Source organism: Stegodyphus dumicola, chromosome 7, assembly GCF_044657685.1.
Source record: "Stegodyphus dumicola isolate Sdum_Otavi_A_Nest chromosome 7, ASM4465768v1".
Lineage (NCBI taxonomy): Eukaryota > Metazoa > Arthropoda > Arachnida > Araneae > Eresidae > Stegodyphus > Stegodyphus dumicola.
In genome coordinates this window covers 61,273,967-61,291,577 of record NC_140774.1, presented here as the reverse complement: position 1 = coordinate 61,291,577, position 17,611 = coordinate 61,273,967, and the positions used below count along the sequence as shown (strand labels likewise).

The 17,611-nt window shown below is 34.6% G+C and overlaps 1 protein-coding gene across 1 annotated transcript in view; it reads left to right on the top strand.

Moving 5' to 3' along the window:
• Window positions 1-17,611, top strand: part of tws (protein phosphatase 2 regulatory subunit tws) — a 54,037-nt gene that overhangs the window by 20,279 nt on the left and 16,147 nt on the right. The window contains exons 5-6 of the mRNA XM_035362532.2: window positions 7,302-7,592; window positions 15,471-15,635. Of these exons, the coding sequence (XP_035218423.1) occupies window positions 7,302-7,592; window positions 15,471-15,635 (456 nt within the window). The remainder of the gene's footprint in view (window positions 1-7,301; window positions 7,593-15,470; window positions 15,636-17,611) is intronic.

The window sequence follows — 17,611 nt, the reverse complement described above, 5'->3', positions numbered from 1 at the left end:
CTGCGAGAAACTGCAACACTAACTGCATCAGATAGAGCCCACCTAACTTTCAAAACTTGAGAACCGTGTTTGCATCAGGTTTTTAGGTTTGTTCTAATCAGTAGGTGGTCTGTCTTTAGGTAAGCTGGAGCAGTGACAACAGCCAGTCTTTTGTTTTGAATCATGCTGATTGTGATTTTACTTCTCGCTTTATGCTGCTTGACATAAAATCTACTTACTATTTACTAAGCCACTAGACTGAGTATGTGACAAAATGAGACATTAGAAAAATCAACATAAAGCTAACTGTTAGTAAAAACTAAATAAAATGTCACTTATCTTCTTTCAAATATGTCCAATTATTATGAGTAAAATATTTAATGCTACTTGATAAATTTCACAAAGTTTATTTTATTCTCAAAATTATTAATAATTATGTTTAATAATAATGCATCCGACTTATGGATCTATTTTATTTTTAGGATGGTATTACAAAAGTTCAGCATAGATAATATTTTTAATTGAATTTACTCAGTTCCCATTTGCTTATAGGTCCTTAATTTTTTCATTAATGGTCCTTAAAAGTACTTAATTTCCGTGTGCAGAAATGTGTACGAACCCTGTTTAAAAGTGCTTTGATAAATAAAAGCTTCTTTTCTCTCCTAGGGATTTTTCTCAGCATATGATCTGAATCATATTATTAATGTTTCAGTAATTGAAATCATGCATTTTAAAGTTGATTTCGGTATGATTGAACCTCCTTTGAAATGGCATTGCCACACAGTGTAAAAACTTTGTTTCCTTTTGTTTTGTGCCCCCCCCCCAAAAAATCAGTCGAGTTTTTCAGATTTCAAGGTTGGCAGCTATGGATATGGTTTAAACTATAATTCTTGAATTAACAAGTGTAAAACTATCAGAGGCTTATAAATAAGTAAATTAGGATGAAAATTAAATTCTCAATGTTTAAAAGAAAACTAATAAATACTCCTGAAGTGAAAGCATTTAATAAATGTAAGTGCAATTTTAACATCAGTTTCTCTAAGTAAATTGCATTTAAAGATCTTCTTTAAATTTTGGGTTAGAAATTTTCACAGATAAAAACTTCTGAATTTCCTTGGGTGAAAACCTGTGAACAAGCACAATCATTGTAGCTTATATCAGCTACATGAAAAAGAAATTTTGTTTCATAGCAGCAGTAGCACAGTAAAATGCTAAAGGAATTTCAAGTGCTCTTTGTAGCTTTTTTCTTCAGAAGCTGGACTTTTGTAGTACATATATTGTTGGTAATTAATAGGTAAAATGTATACTAGGAAGGATGCTAACCAGCTAGGGAAATTAAGGAAAGATAAATTTAAAATTTTTTTCCTCAAAATTAGAGGCAGGCTGTGATCATGCTGGAAAGAAGAAAAAATATAATGGGAATTTCGATTGATAGTTCAGTATTCCATTAATGAATTGTTCCATTGGTAATAACTGGAGTCATATGCAACATAGCATTATGGGTACTTTCTTATTATTGTGGCCCACATTTTTGAAATGCTAGATTAATGCGAAGTTCATGTCCACTTATTATTTTCTAGAGACATTAGGTAATTTTTAGTAGCAGAAGAGATGAAAAATTAGCAACCGCCTTCATCGGTAATCGAACGACGGACCTCTGAAATACTGGCCCAGTATACAGAACCACTACACCATGAAGGCGTATTAGGAAGGTGGGAGAAATACCTTATAACTTCTCACATATATTTCGTGGCTGCCATATTTCCCCAATTAGTTTTAACATAGCATCAGAAGCATTTTCTTGCTCCAAGGACTTTCACCTTATGAACACTGCGTGGTAAGATTCTTGATAATGGCAAACTATGCCTTACTAATTTTTATTCCGCCATTTAGCAGTGTACCTCAAGTCTTTTAACAGAAAAGTTTATTTGTGAGCAATAGTTGTTGGATAACCAAAATGAAACTTAGGCCTTACAGTAAAACATCTCTAATCTGTTTTATGTAGTTCCTCTGTTTTATAAGTTTGCCAACAGTCTGAATAATCTGTCAGTCCATTTTAAATGTGGTCAGGCATTTTTGCCATGAATGTGGCTGCCTCTTCATTTGAAATCTGAGTGAGAAAGACTAGTTTCTCATAATAATTTTGCCAATTATCCAGTACTGCGTAAGAAGCCTGCTAGCTTTGTTTTATCTCCATGCAAACAGCTTTTCCATTTATGTCCACAATTTTTTCCAGGACCAATTATTTGCTTATTTGTATTAGATGTAGAAAATACACATCTGTCATAAAACTATTCCTATTTATAGTATTTTTGTAAAGGCTGAGCTAACATGTATTTTTAATATAGTTATTTTTGTCACATTCAAATTTGTTGTAAAGTGTGCCTTTTTTGAAAGAAAAATATAGCATCTAGCCCACTTCTCAATAAATCGAACATTTTAAGTGTTTTATTTATTTGTTTATTTAAACATGGAAAAACTTAACCACTTCAGAGCTGTTCTTTTGGCGAGACAGGTGTTTGTGAAATGTTAACATTTACATGAAGAAAAGTATTACGCATGGTTTACTCGCAGCTTTTCTCTCCTGAGTAAACCATAAATGTTCATTGTTGGGACCTGTCACTCATTTGTAGATGTTTGCATGTTACCTTGCTGTTACTTACTAAACAGCCTGAAATAATGAGGAAATATCCATTTACATACTATTGCCTGAATTGTTAGAAACATCCAAGACCTATTAATAGTAGATTATGTGTGATCAAATTTATCACAGTGCTTTGAGAATTTTTGAGAAAATGCAGCACACTGATTACTTGAATTTTCTGTAAGTTTCATTTGATGGTATATTAAAAAAAAAGTTTTGTTTATTAACAGTGTAGGATCATACTCTCTTTCATAACAGAAACTCTGCTAGATCCTACTAAGGCACCTGGTGACTTCTCTCACAGGCATAAAGAATGCCAGCACAGAAGAAGGGTAAAAATAATCCTTTATTATTCGTCAAACTCTGAACAGAAAAGGCGCATGCTTCATGCTTACAATAACACGAACAACTTGAGGTGAACTTAAGAATCATTATACAATAAATTCAAGTATAAAGAGTAATGCTGGACTACTAATTTAAGGCTAACTAGGTTGAATTAACAACCTACCTGGCGTGATACTTATTAAATGGCCAAAAAGGCATATCAGAAACTCCGCGTAACAGAAAGGACAGACTCGTAACGTGCGCTGGCTAGCGAAAATACGCTCTGAATAAACTAAAAGATTCACTCGTTTCACTGCTCTCTTTACTTAACTTCGTGCTTGCATCGTGGTGAGAAAATGCGAGAGGAAAAAAAGAGGTTTAGGAAAGGTGTTAAAATAATTTGTTATGCAAAGTAAGGGAAACCTTACAACAGTTTTTTAGATTAAAGGTGGAATGATTCAAAATTGTGAAGATTCTAGTTTGTCAATTCAGTCTGTTTCAAGTTTTACAGGATTCTAGATTTGAAATGTTTTCTCTGTCATTTAAAAAACAAAGTAGCTGATGATCCAGTGGGCATCTGAGGAATTTGTTCATTGATTTAAGGTTGGGTTTTTGTCTCATGTTAGTCCTTGTGTTAATTGTATGAGAAAAACTAAACTTTTTTAAATGAAAAGCCTTAGTGCCAACACAACTTATTTATAAATAATTTTCTTATATCTGATAGCATTCTTTCTGCAACACGAATTGTCCTGTGTTACTTGTATTACAGAAGAGCACGCTTAGGTTGAAAAAGTAAAATAATAATAATAATAATAATAATAATAATAATAATAATAAAAAAAATAGACTGCTGAAACAATGTTGTATAGCATTATTCATCAACTGAATTAGAAGCCTTTTACATTATTGTAAAGGCTATTATACCTTCTTTGTATTTCATTTAACTTCTGCTAAACACAGTTAATTATTGAAAGAATTATTTAAGGAAGTTGGAAGTCAGAAGATCCCTGGTGTCGCATTTGAAAAAGAACGTAGTATTTTTTGGTACTTGCATCTTATGCTGTTGACTGTATCATATCATGCCAGAGTTGCACTTATCACTTGAGCAGAATTCTGAACAATACTGTTATCAGTAACTTTTGCCATAAAACATTTGTCAGTCTCTGCACAGTTCACCAAATAGCCCCTGTTATGGAAGTAATCACCTTTTTTTTTTTTTTTTTTTTTTTTTTTGTGTGTGTGTGTATCTGGAAAGGCTTTTATGGATTTTTGCTGTTTTGTTAGGCCTTTTGATTATACCAGAAGCTCTGTATGAGTAAAAAACTTACCACAGATGATTGTTCCAATCAGTTATTCCTTCCTCACCCATGGATGATTGTTCCAATCTGTTACTCTTTTCTCAGTCACATATATTTGTTCATTTTCCCACTTCACAGATATTAATTCTCTTGACCAGCTGCAAATGAGTGTAGTCACAACTGTGCTCTTATAATCCTCAAAAGAATTCTTTTCAAAATGTGAGCAAAACAGCAATAACAGTTAATTCATATCTTTGTTTATAAAAAGAAGAAAATGCCTTATTTAGAATCAGTTGAGGTTATATCAAACAAAAGTACTAGTGTTATGAGTGTGTTGTGATGCAATGCTTATCCAGTACTGGCGCTGAATTGCACTGCTTTTAATAAAGGTATCCTAAATCGCAATGCAACAGAAAATTTTAACTGTTCAAGAACAGCTCCTTATATACATCTGCTAGATGCGCTGTTCCGATGTGCTGGAGATCGCACTATTCATTCAGTGGACACCAAATTTTAATCATTTGCATATTTGGTCAAAACATTTATGCATACGAAATTTCAAAGCAGTTGGATGATTTCTCCTTGGTGCGTCGAATTTATTTGTTATAGAGTGTATTTATTTGTATCTAACCATGTTAATTACGTAAACAATGTAAAATATTTTATTAGTTTAAATGCTTCTTTTAATTAAAAAAAATATGTCACTACTTCTAAAATGGTATAATGCAGAGTTGTTAACACGTGGAAGTCTAGTTGTGGTTTTTGAACTTTTTTTAATTCTAAGATGCAGCAAAGTTTAGCCACCTCTGATATGTATATGATATAGATAAGAATTGGGATGAATGGTGAACACTGTATATTTTTGAGAGTGATTCCTTTACCACAGGCAAAGTGATTTGAACACTTCAGTTTTGGAGACTTCCTCATTTGGTGTTGTACAATCCAGATTAGGCCGTAAGATAAACTGATTAATGCACCAAATTAAATGAAGATAACTGTCTTCATGAGAATATATTTTTATTCACACGCACACAAAAATATAACCATTTTTACTTCCTTGTACGAAGTAAAAAGGAAGTATTGTAATCATGAAAAGTTTCAGGCAGCATATTTCAATGAAAATATCCATTTTTACCGCTATCGAATACAATTTAACAATGTTTTTGCTTGATATCTGTACATAAGGACAGAATGAAATACTCTTTTCCTTCAAAAAAATTATAAAACTGCTTTAAAATTGATTCTGAAGAGAATTTTTCGTGGCGTCTGTACGAACGTATGTACGTACGTATTTCGCATAACTCAAAAACGAGTAGCCTCAGAACGTTGAAATTTTTTATATAGGACTGCTATAACATGTAGATGTGCACCTCGTATTTTGGTTGCAATCGGCTGCACCAAACGTATATAAATATATTTATATATAAATCCACTCTGTTACCCGGCTCAGTGATCTCCTTTACTCTTATATGTTTGTAAATTGTACATTTTTTGCTTTAAAAATGATTGTATTATGTTGTTTTTATCTTCCGGTTAAGGTTTTTATGCCTTTAGTAAACCTGTATGCAATATTTTTAGAATTATCAACAATTTTAAAGTTGTTTAAGTGCCGCTAAGCCTTTTTTTTATGGCGGCCATTGATGTTTACATTTGAAACAGGAGACTAGTGGATTTGTTGCCAATCTAGAAAGACTTAGCTTCGCAACAACAAAGATAACGCATTCATTTATTATTGCCAATTAAATCATGCTTAATTCTTTCTGGAATTTTTTCGAGGCAATAAGTGTTTAAGATTTACTTCGTAATTTTTAATATAGATATTTTGAGTTTTTATGTATTTTTGCCTTCTCGCAAAGTGAGAACTGAATTAATTAAATGAGAAATACTCAATCGTCTGTGAAAAACTGTTTCTTTTTTGTTTTGTTTGCTTAATTTCTTTTATACATCATTCTAGCTTTATTATAGTATTTGAATAGAACATGTGGCAACGATTAGATAATTCTATTCTTTAAATGATATAAATTTTGTGCATTATTAGTTATAATATGAACGAAATATATAAGTTAACTGTTATATAATTATTGAATTATGTAACAGTTACTTAGTTTCTGTTATGTAATTATTATATAAGTGTACTGTTATATAATTGTTAATACTGTTAAGTGAATCTAGCGCCAATGTGTCGCTATGGTAAACAATTACTAGAGTAAATTTTAAAGAATGCATTTATTCTATTGTGGTTTATGCGCTGTCGGCGAAGTAGATTTAATTCAATCCAATAAGTTTAAATGAAATGCAAGAAAAAATGCTTATAATTTAATATTCCATACAAGGAAGTCATGTGTACACATCAGATTTTTATGTATTAAAACATAGGCAGAATAATCTGCTGAAAATGCCATGCACACACCATCTCTTTTTGTCAACACTAAATCATTTGTATTTTTAGCGAAGTTTGCTTTTCTTGGCTTTTTTTTTTCTTAATTTTTTAAAAATCTTACAATATATAATTGGTATACAATATTTAACTTGTATATCTCTTTTCAAGTAATTAATTCCTTTTCCTAATTTTTTCAGAATATGATTTAGAAATTTTGATTTATGGTACAAGGTATAAATCTGTAGCAAAGTGCATGATGCTAACAAAGTAATCATGCTGAAAGCAATTACTGTAGATAACTTTGAAATATAGAATACAGGAGTAGTGCAATTGTTCGTATGTGTTTCTTACTTTGTTAAATTCTTCTTTTAATCTCTTTGTAAATGGTGTACTTCTCATAATTCTCCTCTTGGTTTTCAAGAGGTAAAATTATTAAAGAATTTGAAGAAAATATATGAGTAAATATAGTGGTATGAAATATTTTTTACTATTACAGCTATTTTAAATGCGTAAGTCATTTTTAAAACTAGTCATTTATTGGAAATTTATTTCAAATGATGTGTGTGATTGGATATAATGTGATGCATGAAACTTTATGAGTAATTATTTTCTTACACTGATTTTACCTGATATTTCTTTGTATAGATTATGTTTATATATATTTATATATTTATAGACAAAACTATAAAGCTCTGGAAGGTTTCAGAAAGGGACAAAAGGATTGACGGTTACAACTTAAAAGATGATGCTGGTCATTTGAAAGATCCTCTTTCTGTTACTAGCTTACGGGTTCCGATTGTGAGACCTATGGAGCTAATGGTTGAAGCCAGCCCTAGAAGGATTTTTGCTAATGCCCATACATACCATATAAATTCCATTTCAGTAAATAGTGATCAGGAGACGTATCTATCTGCTGATGACTTGCGCATTAATTTATGGCATCTAGAAATCACTGACCAAAGTTTTAGTATCCTTTTATGTATAGACTTTTTCTAGAATGAGTATTAACTTTTTACTAAATATAATTTCTATATGGAGTATAATTTTTATAAAAATTGATTTTTTAAATTTAGAAATGCTACAGTCAAATCTGCTATATAAAACAATTGTATCACATCAAATTTTCTAGACGGTAAACTCTTGCTGAATATGGGGATTATGCCATTAATAAAGAGTGACACGTGAGTGGGAGATTTTGAATCATGTTGTACATGGTCATTGTTAAATATAGCAGCACTGTGTGAGACAAATGATAATGTAACATGTACAATGCAATTTCATTTGATGTGGAGCAGTATGCTTTCACAATGAAAGCATATTAGAAAAACAGTAATAGTTGTAAAACTGCACGACATCATTTTCAAATGCACTATCATGATATGGTTCCATTGGCCCACTCTTTGAATCGTGGACAGTCAATATCTGTAACATCATAACAGTATGTGATCTTAGTTGAAACTTTTTGAGGAATGAAGTACATAAATATGAAATGAATGACTCCACATGGTTTCAGCAAGATGGATCTACAGCTCGCACAGCTAGGATATCAATGGCCATTTTATAAGACTTCTTTGGAAAGCATATTGTGTCCATTAATGGCAGTATGAACTAACCTGCAAGATTGCCATATCTGACAGCATATGATTTCTTTTATTGAGGCCATTTAAAAGGTCATCTTTTGCTGCTTATATCCTCATCCACTTGGAGGAATTAAAACCTGCGATATGTGATGAAATTCTATCTGTTACTACGGGCGTACTGAGTGATAGAAGATAGTGAGTAATAGAAAGTTATGAGAAACATTCATTCATGAATGCAGGAATGCTTCCTGAGAAAGGGATGCCATTTAGATGATGTTATTTTCAAAAAGTGAGTTGTTTTTTATTTTTATGTAAATAACCTATTTGTACCTTCTTATGTCCAGAATTATGTAAGAATGTATATAATATTATTGCGCATTGCATTTTCAAAATCTGCCACTTCCCCAAACCACTGTGTACATTGCATATACAGAAAAATATTACACAAAGTTTACTTTCTGTGGAAACAATGTGTTAGTATAATTTAGATAAAGAAAGTTTGTTTAGTTTAAACAAATATAAATATTGTTGCAGTTAAAAGTGGGGAAGAACTGAATGCTAATTGAAAAGATTTTTATTGCTGTAAGATACATATATTGTTATTATTTTAAAGCTGGAAATTTTTACTTGGGAATACAATTCTTTAAAAGTTTCATAGTAAGGAGCACAGAGTTTTTCAGTGACTCTTATAAAGTGTCCTGTTATTTCTTCGTTTGGGTCAGACTGCCTTACATAATCAGACAGTTATTGAGCTTGATACTGACAGTCGCGAAAGGAAAAAAGAAACGCCAACAAAAGCCAATGCTGAGAAACCAAATAAAGCAGTCTTTAAGTTGTAATAGGAAGTAACAGTTGCAAAAATTTACAGAATAATCAAGTACGTATCTAATGCAATAACATAAAGGTACTGAAAATTGGAAGAACAGAGTGATAGAATAAAATGGTCCGAAACATTCATTCACTAAATGAAATTAAGAACTAGAATTACTTTACATTAAAGCCCTCAGGGGGCTCACTTTTGTGAGTACGGGTGTGGCAATCCCGAGGTACCCTAGCCCTTCAGGGGATCATCTTCTTGGTGAGACGGGTGTCACGATCCTGGAGCCCCAGTGATCTATCCTCTTTTCCGTCTCCTCTCCTCTTGGCTAAAACTTTTTCCCTTCCCTTCTCCCTTGTGGTTTCTCTCTACGGAGTTTGGGGCTTGTCACGAGAAACTGGAACAGACCTTGTCTCTAGTTTTCGAGTGGCGAGAAAACTGCCCACGTGTTTGCCGTGCGTGGAGACCCGTGTCGCTGGAAAGGAGGGTCCTGGTAGTTGAGGGGCGAGGTACTGTCCCCAACACATTGCTTTGGCCTCTGCTTCAGCTAAACGGGAGGCACCTTAGTCGTCCTCACGGGTGTCAATCGGCTGGTCACTAGTCCTTGTGTCAGTGGCTTGGGGTCAAGCTCTCGGGAGTACCTGCTTTCGGGGAAGCCGACTGTGGGGCTTCAGTTTGCGTATAGGTCCGGTTAGCCCTAACACAGGAATCTGTGTTCCCATGTAGGGCTCCGTGGTGGGCGGGGCCGTCGAACCCGAATCTTTTCTTTCCTCATGATGGCTAACCCTAAAATTTTTCTTATAAAGGATTTTGAAGTCACTCAACCGAATTCTGAAAAGCTTACTGCTAAACCAGTCACTCAACCTAGTCCTGAAAAGTCTACTGCTAAACCAGTCACTGAACCTACTTCTGAAAAGTCTACAGCAAAAAAATTACGCACAGATACAAATGAAAAAAATCATAACAATAGTCCCCGTTTCCTAGTCATTTCTAGTCCTTCTGGCGAGCTGCAGAAGATGTCTCCTTTCATAATAAATAAATATATTCATTCTTGTATTGGTGAGCCGAGAAATATAAAGCGTCTCCGCTCCGGAGACTTGCTTATTGATACAATCTCAGCCACCCAGTCTGCTTCTTTACTTCAAATAACTAAACTTGGGCAAGCGAATGTCACTGTAACAGCACATAAGACACTGAATTATTGTCGTGGCGTAATATCGGAATTCGACCTTCTGTATGTTCCTGAAGAAGAGATCGCTTCCGAGCTATCCGACCAAAATGTCTGCGGTGCTAGGCGGATCAAGATGCGTAAGGAAGGTAAGTTGATCGATATGAAACACGTGATCCTTACCTTCAACACGCCTGATCTGCCTAAGAATATTAAGGCCGGATATTTAAATTGTCCCATAAGACCTTATATTCCCAACCCTATGCGATGCTTCCAATGCCAGCGTTTCGGCCATTCTAAGACGTTTTGTTGTGGCAGCCTCACATGCGCCCGATGCTCACAGATTGGCCATGATTCTGAAAATTGTACCGCTGCGCCTCTTTGTATAAATTGCAAAGGTGAGCACCCAGCATTTTCACGCCTCCGCCCAAAATGGAAATTGGAAAAAGAAGTGCAGACTGCAAAGGTTACGAGGAACATCTCATATGAAGATTAGCCAGAAGATTAGTCCAAAGCACACAGCTACGACAAAATACATCTTACGCCAATGCTCTTAAAAGATCTCGCACAGTTGCCACCCAAACATCAGTTAGTATGCAGACTCCACCAAACAAAACTCAACAGACTACAAACAAGAAGAAAGAAAACCCAACCCATACAGTACAAAATAAAGAAATAGTAATTCAAAGCAAACCCAAAACTACCACACGAAAAGAAACAAATAAAAATAGAAGTTCCAGCAATAGCTCTCTTGATGGAATGGTTTCTGAATCTGCGGATTCAGACGGTATAGAAGTAAAAGAGGGTCTGGAAGTTCCCAAGTATCTACTTCCACGAAAAACCAAACAAGAGCACAGAAAGAACAAAAACTATTCATAATGGCCACTCTCGTATCATGGAACTGTCGCGGATTCCACCGAAATCTGCTCGACATCAAAGCTATAATCAATGTTCATCAACCTGTATGCTTCGCAATACAGGAAACAAATTTAAAACCGGAACAACAAGCAAAACTTCGGAGGTTTTCTTTTGTCAGGAAGGATAACCTTGCAGGTGAGCGTGCCAGTGGAGGTGCAGGTCTCCTCACCTCACTGGACTACCCCTCAAGTTCATTTCCGTTGACGACCCCCCTCCAAGTTGTCGCTACTCAAACAAATCTTGATATTGTTGTAACAGTCATTTCCCTGTATTTGCCTCCAAATGAGCATATTGATCAGCAAGATTTAAATAACCTAATAGAGCAGCTGCCTGAGCCTTTTATCATAATAGGAGATTTTAACGGCCATAATCCACTCTGGGGTAGTAGAGACACAAATTGCCGAGGAAGACAAATTGAGCAGATGATCGAAGATCATAGCCTTTGTCTCCTGAATAATGGGCAGAATACTTACTTCCATGAGCCTTCAAGGACATTCCACGCTCTCAACCTTGCCATCTGTTCACCATCTCTGTTGCCATTTTGCACTTTTAGTGTCGGAAATGACCTGTACAATAGCGATCATTACCCCATTTTTGTGTCTCTTGCACGAAGAGGAGCAAACCCCATGTCGAGACTCCCTCGGTTTATACTGGACAGGGCAGACTGGGAACTCTTCTCTTCCTCCGCAGAGCTCACAGAGGAAATGGTAGAAGATGTGCATATCGATGAGGCTGTGGAAGATGTTACTAATATTATTATTCAGGCAGCTATGCTTTCGATTCCTAGAACATCAGGAAAAATGCTTAAATATACGAAACCATAGTGGAATCGCGACTGTCATGAAGCACTGAAAAAACAGAAAAAAGCATGGGGTATTTTTCGTAGATATCCTACTCTGCGAAACCTCATAGCCTTTAAAAGAGCCAAAGCAAATGCACGAAAAGTAAGAAGGCAGAGCCAGAGGGATTCCTGGATTTCATATGTGTCCTCAATAACATCCTCTACGCCTAGTAAGCGGGTTTGGGAAAGAGTTCGAAAAGCATGCGGAATGTATAAAGACCACTCACTTTCCTTTCTGGAAAAAGATGGCCGAGTGATTAGCTCCATAGAAGAAATTGCAAATACTATTGGTGAGACATTTGCTGCCGTTTCTTCAAGCAGAAACTATTCACCTGCATTTCTCTCTATCAAGCAACACTCTGAAATAAATCCCATCGCATTCAACTCTTCCAAATCTGAGCCTTACAATAGAGACTTTACTATGGTTGAATTAAGGAGAGCTTTGTTGCAAACACATAGGTCTTGTCCTGGTCTAAATGGCGTGTATTGTGAAATGCTAAAGCATCTGTCCTATAAGTCACTGAGTGCCCTTCTCACACTTTACAATAGAGTGTAGAAGGAGCGTACATTTCCCAGTGCATGGAGGAGAGCTGTTGTCATTCCTATTGCGAAGCCAGGGAAAGACCCGAGGAATCCCTCGAACTATTGGCCAATTGCCCTTACCAGTTGTGTTTGCAAACTGTTTGAAAAGATGGTAAACAGCCGCCTAGTCTACTTCTTGGAAAAGAATAATATTATATCGCCTTATCAGAGTGGTTTTCGAAAGGGGAGAACAACTGTAGATAACATGCTCCTCTTAGAGACATCCATTCGAAAAGCTTCTGTAAGAAAAAATCACCTTGTCTCAATTTTCTTCGATATAGAGAAAGCTTATGATAAGGCATGGAGATACGGTATACTTCGCGATCTTCACGAGAGTGGCTTGCGCGGCAACCTACCAATTTTCATTCAGAATTTCCTGAACGCTAGAACTTTTCAAGTAAGAATTGGCTCTGTTTTTTCGGATGTTTTTCAACAGGAAGAGGGTGTGCCTCAAGGCTGTGTGCTCAGTGTAACCCTGTTTACTTTAAAAATAAATTCTGTACTAAAAGAACTTCCTCCCACCATCTTGGGATCTCTATATGTTGATGATCTGCAGATTAGCTGTCGAGGAGCAGACATGAGATACGTACAGAGGCAGTTGCAGATGGCTCTGAATAAGATCCAAGAATGGTCAAACAAACAGGGATTTACCTTTTCGAAACAGAAAACTGTGTGCGTACACTTTTGTAGGAAGCGAGGTCTCCATCCTGAACCTGAGTTATATCTAAATGGTACAATTATTCCAGTTGCGCCCAAAGTAAAATTTTTAGGAGTGACGTTCGACCGAAAATTGATCTTCCTTTCTCATGTTTTAAATCTGAGAAAGAAGTGTCTAAAAACACTAAATATTTTAAAAGTGTTGGCGAAACACCTCCTGGGGTGCAGAGCGTTGCTCTATGCTTCGCATTTACAGAGCGCTTATCCGCTCTAGACTGGACTATGGCTCAGTTGTTTATGGATCCGCTCGGTCATCTGTTTTGTTAAAACTGGATCCTGTTCACCATCAAGGTCTGCGGATTTGTTCAGGAGCTTTCAGGACTTCTCCTGTACAGAGCCTATATGTTGACTCTAACGAACCATCACTTTATCTGAGGCGTGAGCAATTGTCCCTTTTGCAATATTTTAATATTCTATCCCAACCTGAACATCCCAATAAGCTGTGCTTACTCGATAATGAGTGTAACACATTATATGAAACACGTCCATCCTGTGTTCCTACTTTTCCTTTAAGAGTTCGCCCTGTCATTGAGGAACTTTCCCTCTCTGATATGTGGCATCAAGCAGTACAGAATTTTGAAATTCCACCTTGGGAAAATGCACGGATCCAGCTTCTCGATATTTTCAAACATCACGTAAAGGCGAGCACTAACGAGATCGTTTACAGACAACTCTTCGCTGAGCACTGGCACAAATATAGCAGTTATCATCCGATATACACAGATGGATCAAAGTCAAATGATCATGTCGGGATGGCTTTTGTATTTCAAGATAACATTGAGGGCCGATGCCTGCACCATGCTTTCTCAGTCCTAACATCTGAACTAACTGCAATATATTACGGTCTTTTGTACATCTCAAAGCTCTGCCACAAAAAGTTCATAGTTTATACAGACTCATATAGTGCTCTTAAATCCTTGGAAGCTTTCCCCAACATGCAGAATCCTGTGGTAGTGGATGTTCTCAAAATTCATAGAAATTTAACAATTCGAGGATATGAAGTCCTGTACTGCTGGGTCCCTGGACATGCAGGAATAAAGGGAAATGAGCTTGCAGACATCACAGCCAAATATGCCGTTGAACCGTCCACTCGCCTTATTCCTTTTAGAGACATCTGCTGTGTAATCAAGGGGAAGATGCGGAAAAAATGGCAGCAAATTTGGGATGTTCAGCATCACAACAAGTTGAGAAACGTGAAGCCTAGAATTGAACATTGGGATTTTGCTGGAAATCGTAAGGAGGACGTTCTTTTGACTCGCCTCAGAATAGGTCACACTAGAGTCACACATAACTATCTTCTCAAAGCTGAAAATGAGCCTGTTTGTTTATCTGTTCGTCATATTTTAATTGAGTGTCCATGTTTTAATAGTCTTCGCCAGAAATATTTTAATAGCTGTGACTTACCTCTCGACCGTTTAATCGGAAGAGAGGTCAATTGTAATTTATTTTATTATTTAAAAGAGATTGGCTTTTATTACCTAATGTAATTTATTTAGAAGACTGTGTCTTGAATTTTAATATGTGCTTTTAACTTGTGTTTATATGACTTCATCCTCTGGATTTGATACATTTATCTACTTGTTTTTATTTATTGAATTTTAATGACAACAATTGTAATCATCCCACCTTGTGTTTGGCGCGTCATAATCATCTCTGGTTTTTGCGCCATAATCACTCACTCACTCACTCTTACTTTACATTAAATGAAGAAATAAAATTGTGAAAAATATAATTTAAATAGAAATAAATGACATCTGAAATATAAATATTTAAAAAAACTTATGGAATTATTATTTTAAAAAACGTAACAAAAATTAATGAAAAATATTATGAACATATAATTAATGAAAAATATGGTTGAGTGTTCAACGGAAGTCATGTCTTAAGTCATGTGTGCCCTTTTCATGAACATTAACATGATAGGCAAATTGCTACTTATTTCATAGTAAATAGCTACTTAAATCATATTTTTCTGTATTCATAAATTATATTTTTCTTTATTTATATAATTCCATTATTTGTATCTGTGTATGTGTATTTGATTATTGTAACTTTGTATAGATTTTATACAAATTTTCATGTCTAGTATTGAAAAATAGTTTTTATTTAAAAACTATGATATTATATATAATCTTGCTTATTAATAAAAATAAACAGTCATGAATAATCAGTTTTTGAATTTATTTTATATGGTTATAGTTTTTGCCCTTAATTGTTGAAAGATATTGTTGATATTAAACCTACGAACATGGAGGAATTAACTGAAGTAATAACTGCAGCAGAATTCCATCCTTCTCAGTGTAATGAGTTTGTTTACAGTAGTAGCAAAGGAACAATACGTTTATGTGATATGCGAGCTGCAGCATTATGTGATCAGCATGCCAAATGTGAGTTATTTTCAGTCTTACATAAAATTGGACAGTTTCTAGATCATATTTGAATAATATTGAATATTGTTTCTTTTGTAATATATATTAGTTGGAATCATTAAGCATGAATGGCAACTATAATGTAATAAGGATGAATAGTATAGCAGCTATACAGGTTGTAAAACAGCATGTGCTATGTTTAGCTTGGGTTGGTTGTTGATTGATTAAAAAAAAGCACATGACAGTTTGCTTAAGGCATAGCTATCTTCATGGAGAACTTTTTTAGGCTAACTAGAAGGGAAAAATAAAATAAAATACTAATAAAAAAATGCTTTTTGAATTACAAGAGTAATTTCACATGTGCTCAAACATATGTGTGCTTTGCCTGGTTTGCCACAAATACTTTTTTGTGACATGGTGCATTGCCTTATGTACTTTTTCATGTTTCTTGAGTGGAGATGTGGATAATAAAAAAGTACTGAAAAATCTGTTGTTATGAACTATTACTAAATTCAGAAACAGTTTGAGAATAGTTTGAATTTTAAAATTTGAATACAGTATGGGTTCTGTGTAAGAATGGGGGAACATAATTGTTGGATGAAATAATATTTTTTTTTGGGGGGGGGGGAGGTTTGTTAGATAAAATTGTTTAATTTCTGATTTGAGACTACTGTACTGTGAAGGCTTAAAAAGTGTTTAAGAAAAGAACTTCTATGTGAAAAAAAAATGGAAACTATGATTGAAACTTTCAGTGATGTGTCTAGGTATGCTTCGTTTCTGATTGTAATGGATTTTTAAGTTTCTAAGTAAGTAGGTAAATCATTATAAAATCTGAAGTTGTCAGATTTTATATTATGCCCAAATAGGCATTTTTTTTTTTTTTCATTTACAGACACATTTCGAGAGCATTTAAACTAACGCCGCATTGGGCTACAAATATTTAGAAACAGCATATCTTTAGAATTTTTTATAGACATTGTGCGCTGCAGATAAAACTATTTTGTTCTCTACAGTATTGCCACTGCTCACTTTGAAACTGTTGAGATTTTAATAAAAAATCGTTAAAGATTTACAAAATATGATAGAGACAATAAAACAAATTTGAAATTCCAGTGGGGTTCCAGGTGCCCATGCCAGATGGAGGACTCTATTATTCAAAATTTGACTCTGTGTACCGTTGTTTTTTCACAGTGCGAGAAATATACGCACATTTATTTTGGTTCTTCAATATTTAGTTTTTTTAAATATTATGCAGCGCGATTATATCGTTAGTGGTAACAATTTAAAAAGTGATTCGGACATCTAAAGCAATTCAACACAGATTGCAATTTTAAGACTAATAGCCCTTCTGGGCTAACACCAGTTTTGATTAATAATAATAAAAATGAAAATTTTTTAACATTGTGTCTTAATAACAAGTTTAAAAAATACTTTTTTTTTTTTTTTTTTTTTAAACAACAAGGATCTTTCTGCTGATTCTAATTTGATAAAGTCAGCACATCCTGTTAGTTATTACAGGTATTAATTTTTTTCATGTATGTTTATTGAAAAACATAATGAAACAAATTTTAAAACATAAGTTTATTTCAAGTTCACATATTAGAGATAAATTTGTATTTAATTTTTAAAGCAAAGTATTATAAAATTTGGAAACAAATATATTCACTGGAAACTAATTTTTTAGTATATAGTGTTGCTCAGATGCCATAATCACATTGAAACATTTGCCAAAGAATAGGTTCTTATATACACTGCTGGCCACCGTAAATGCAACACCCTGAAGGAAGCATGCAAATAGCATGAAATTTGTAACATGCATTAGCGGAGATATGCAAATGATTAGAATTTCAGCGCAGATGCACATCACGCGCGCCTGTGGCGACACTTCAAAGCGCTTTTGGAAACTTTGAGTAAAATAAGAGAGAAATTTATTTTTTGTCTTGATCCTGTTACAATAGAATGCCGGACAGTAGAAAGTGAGTAGTTTCAGTTGT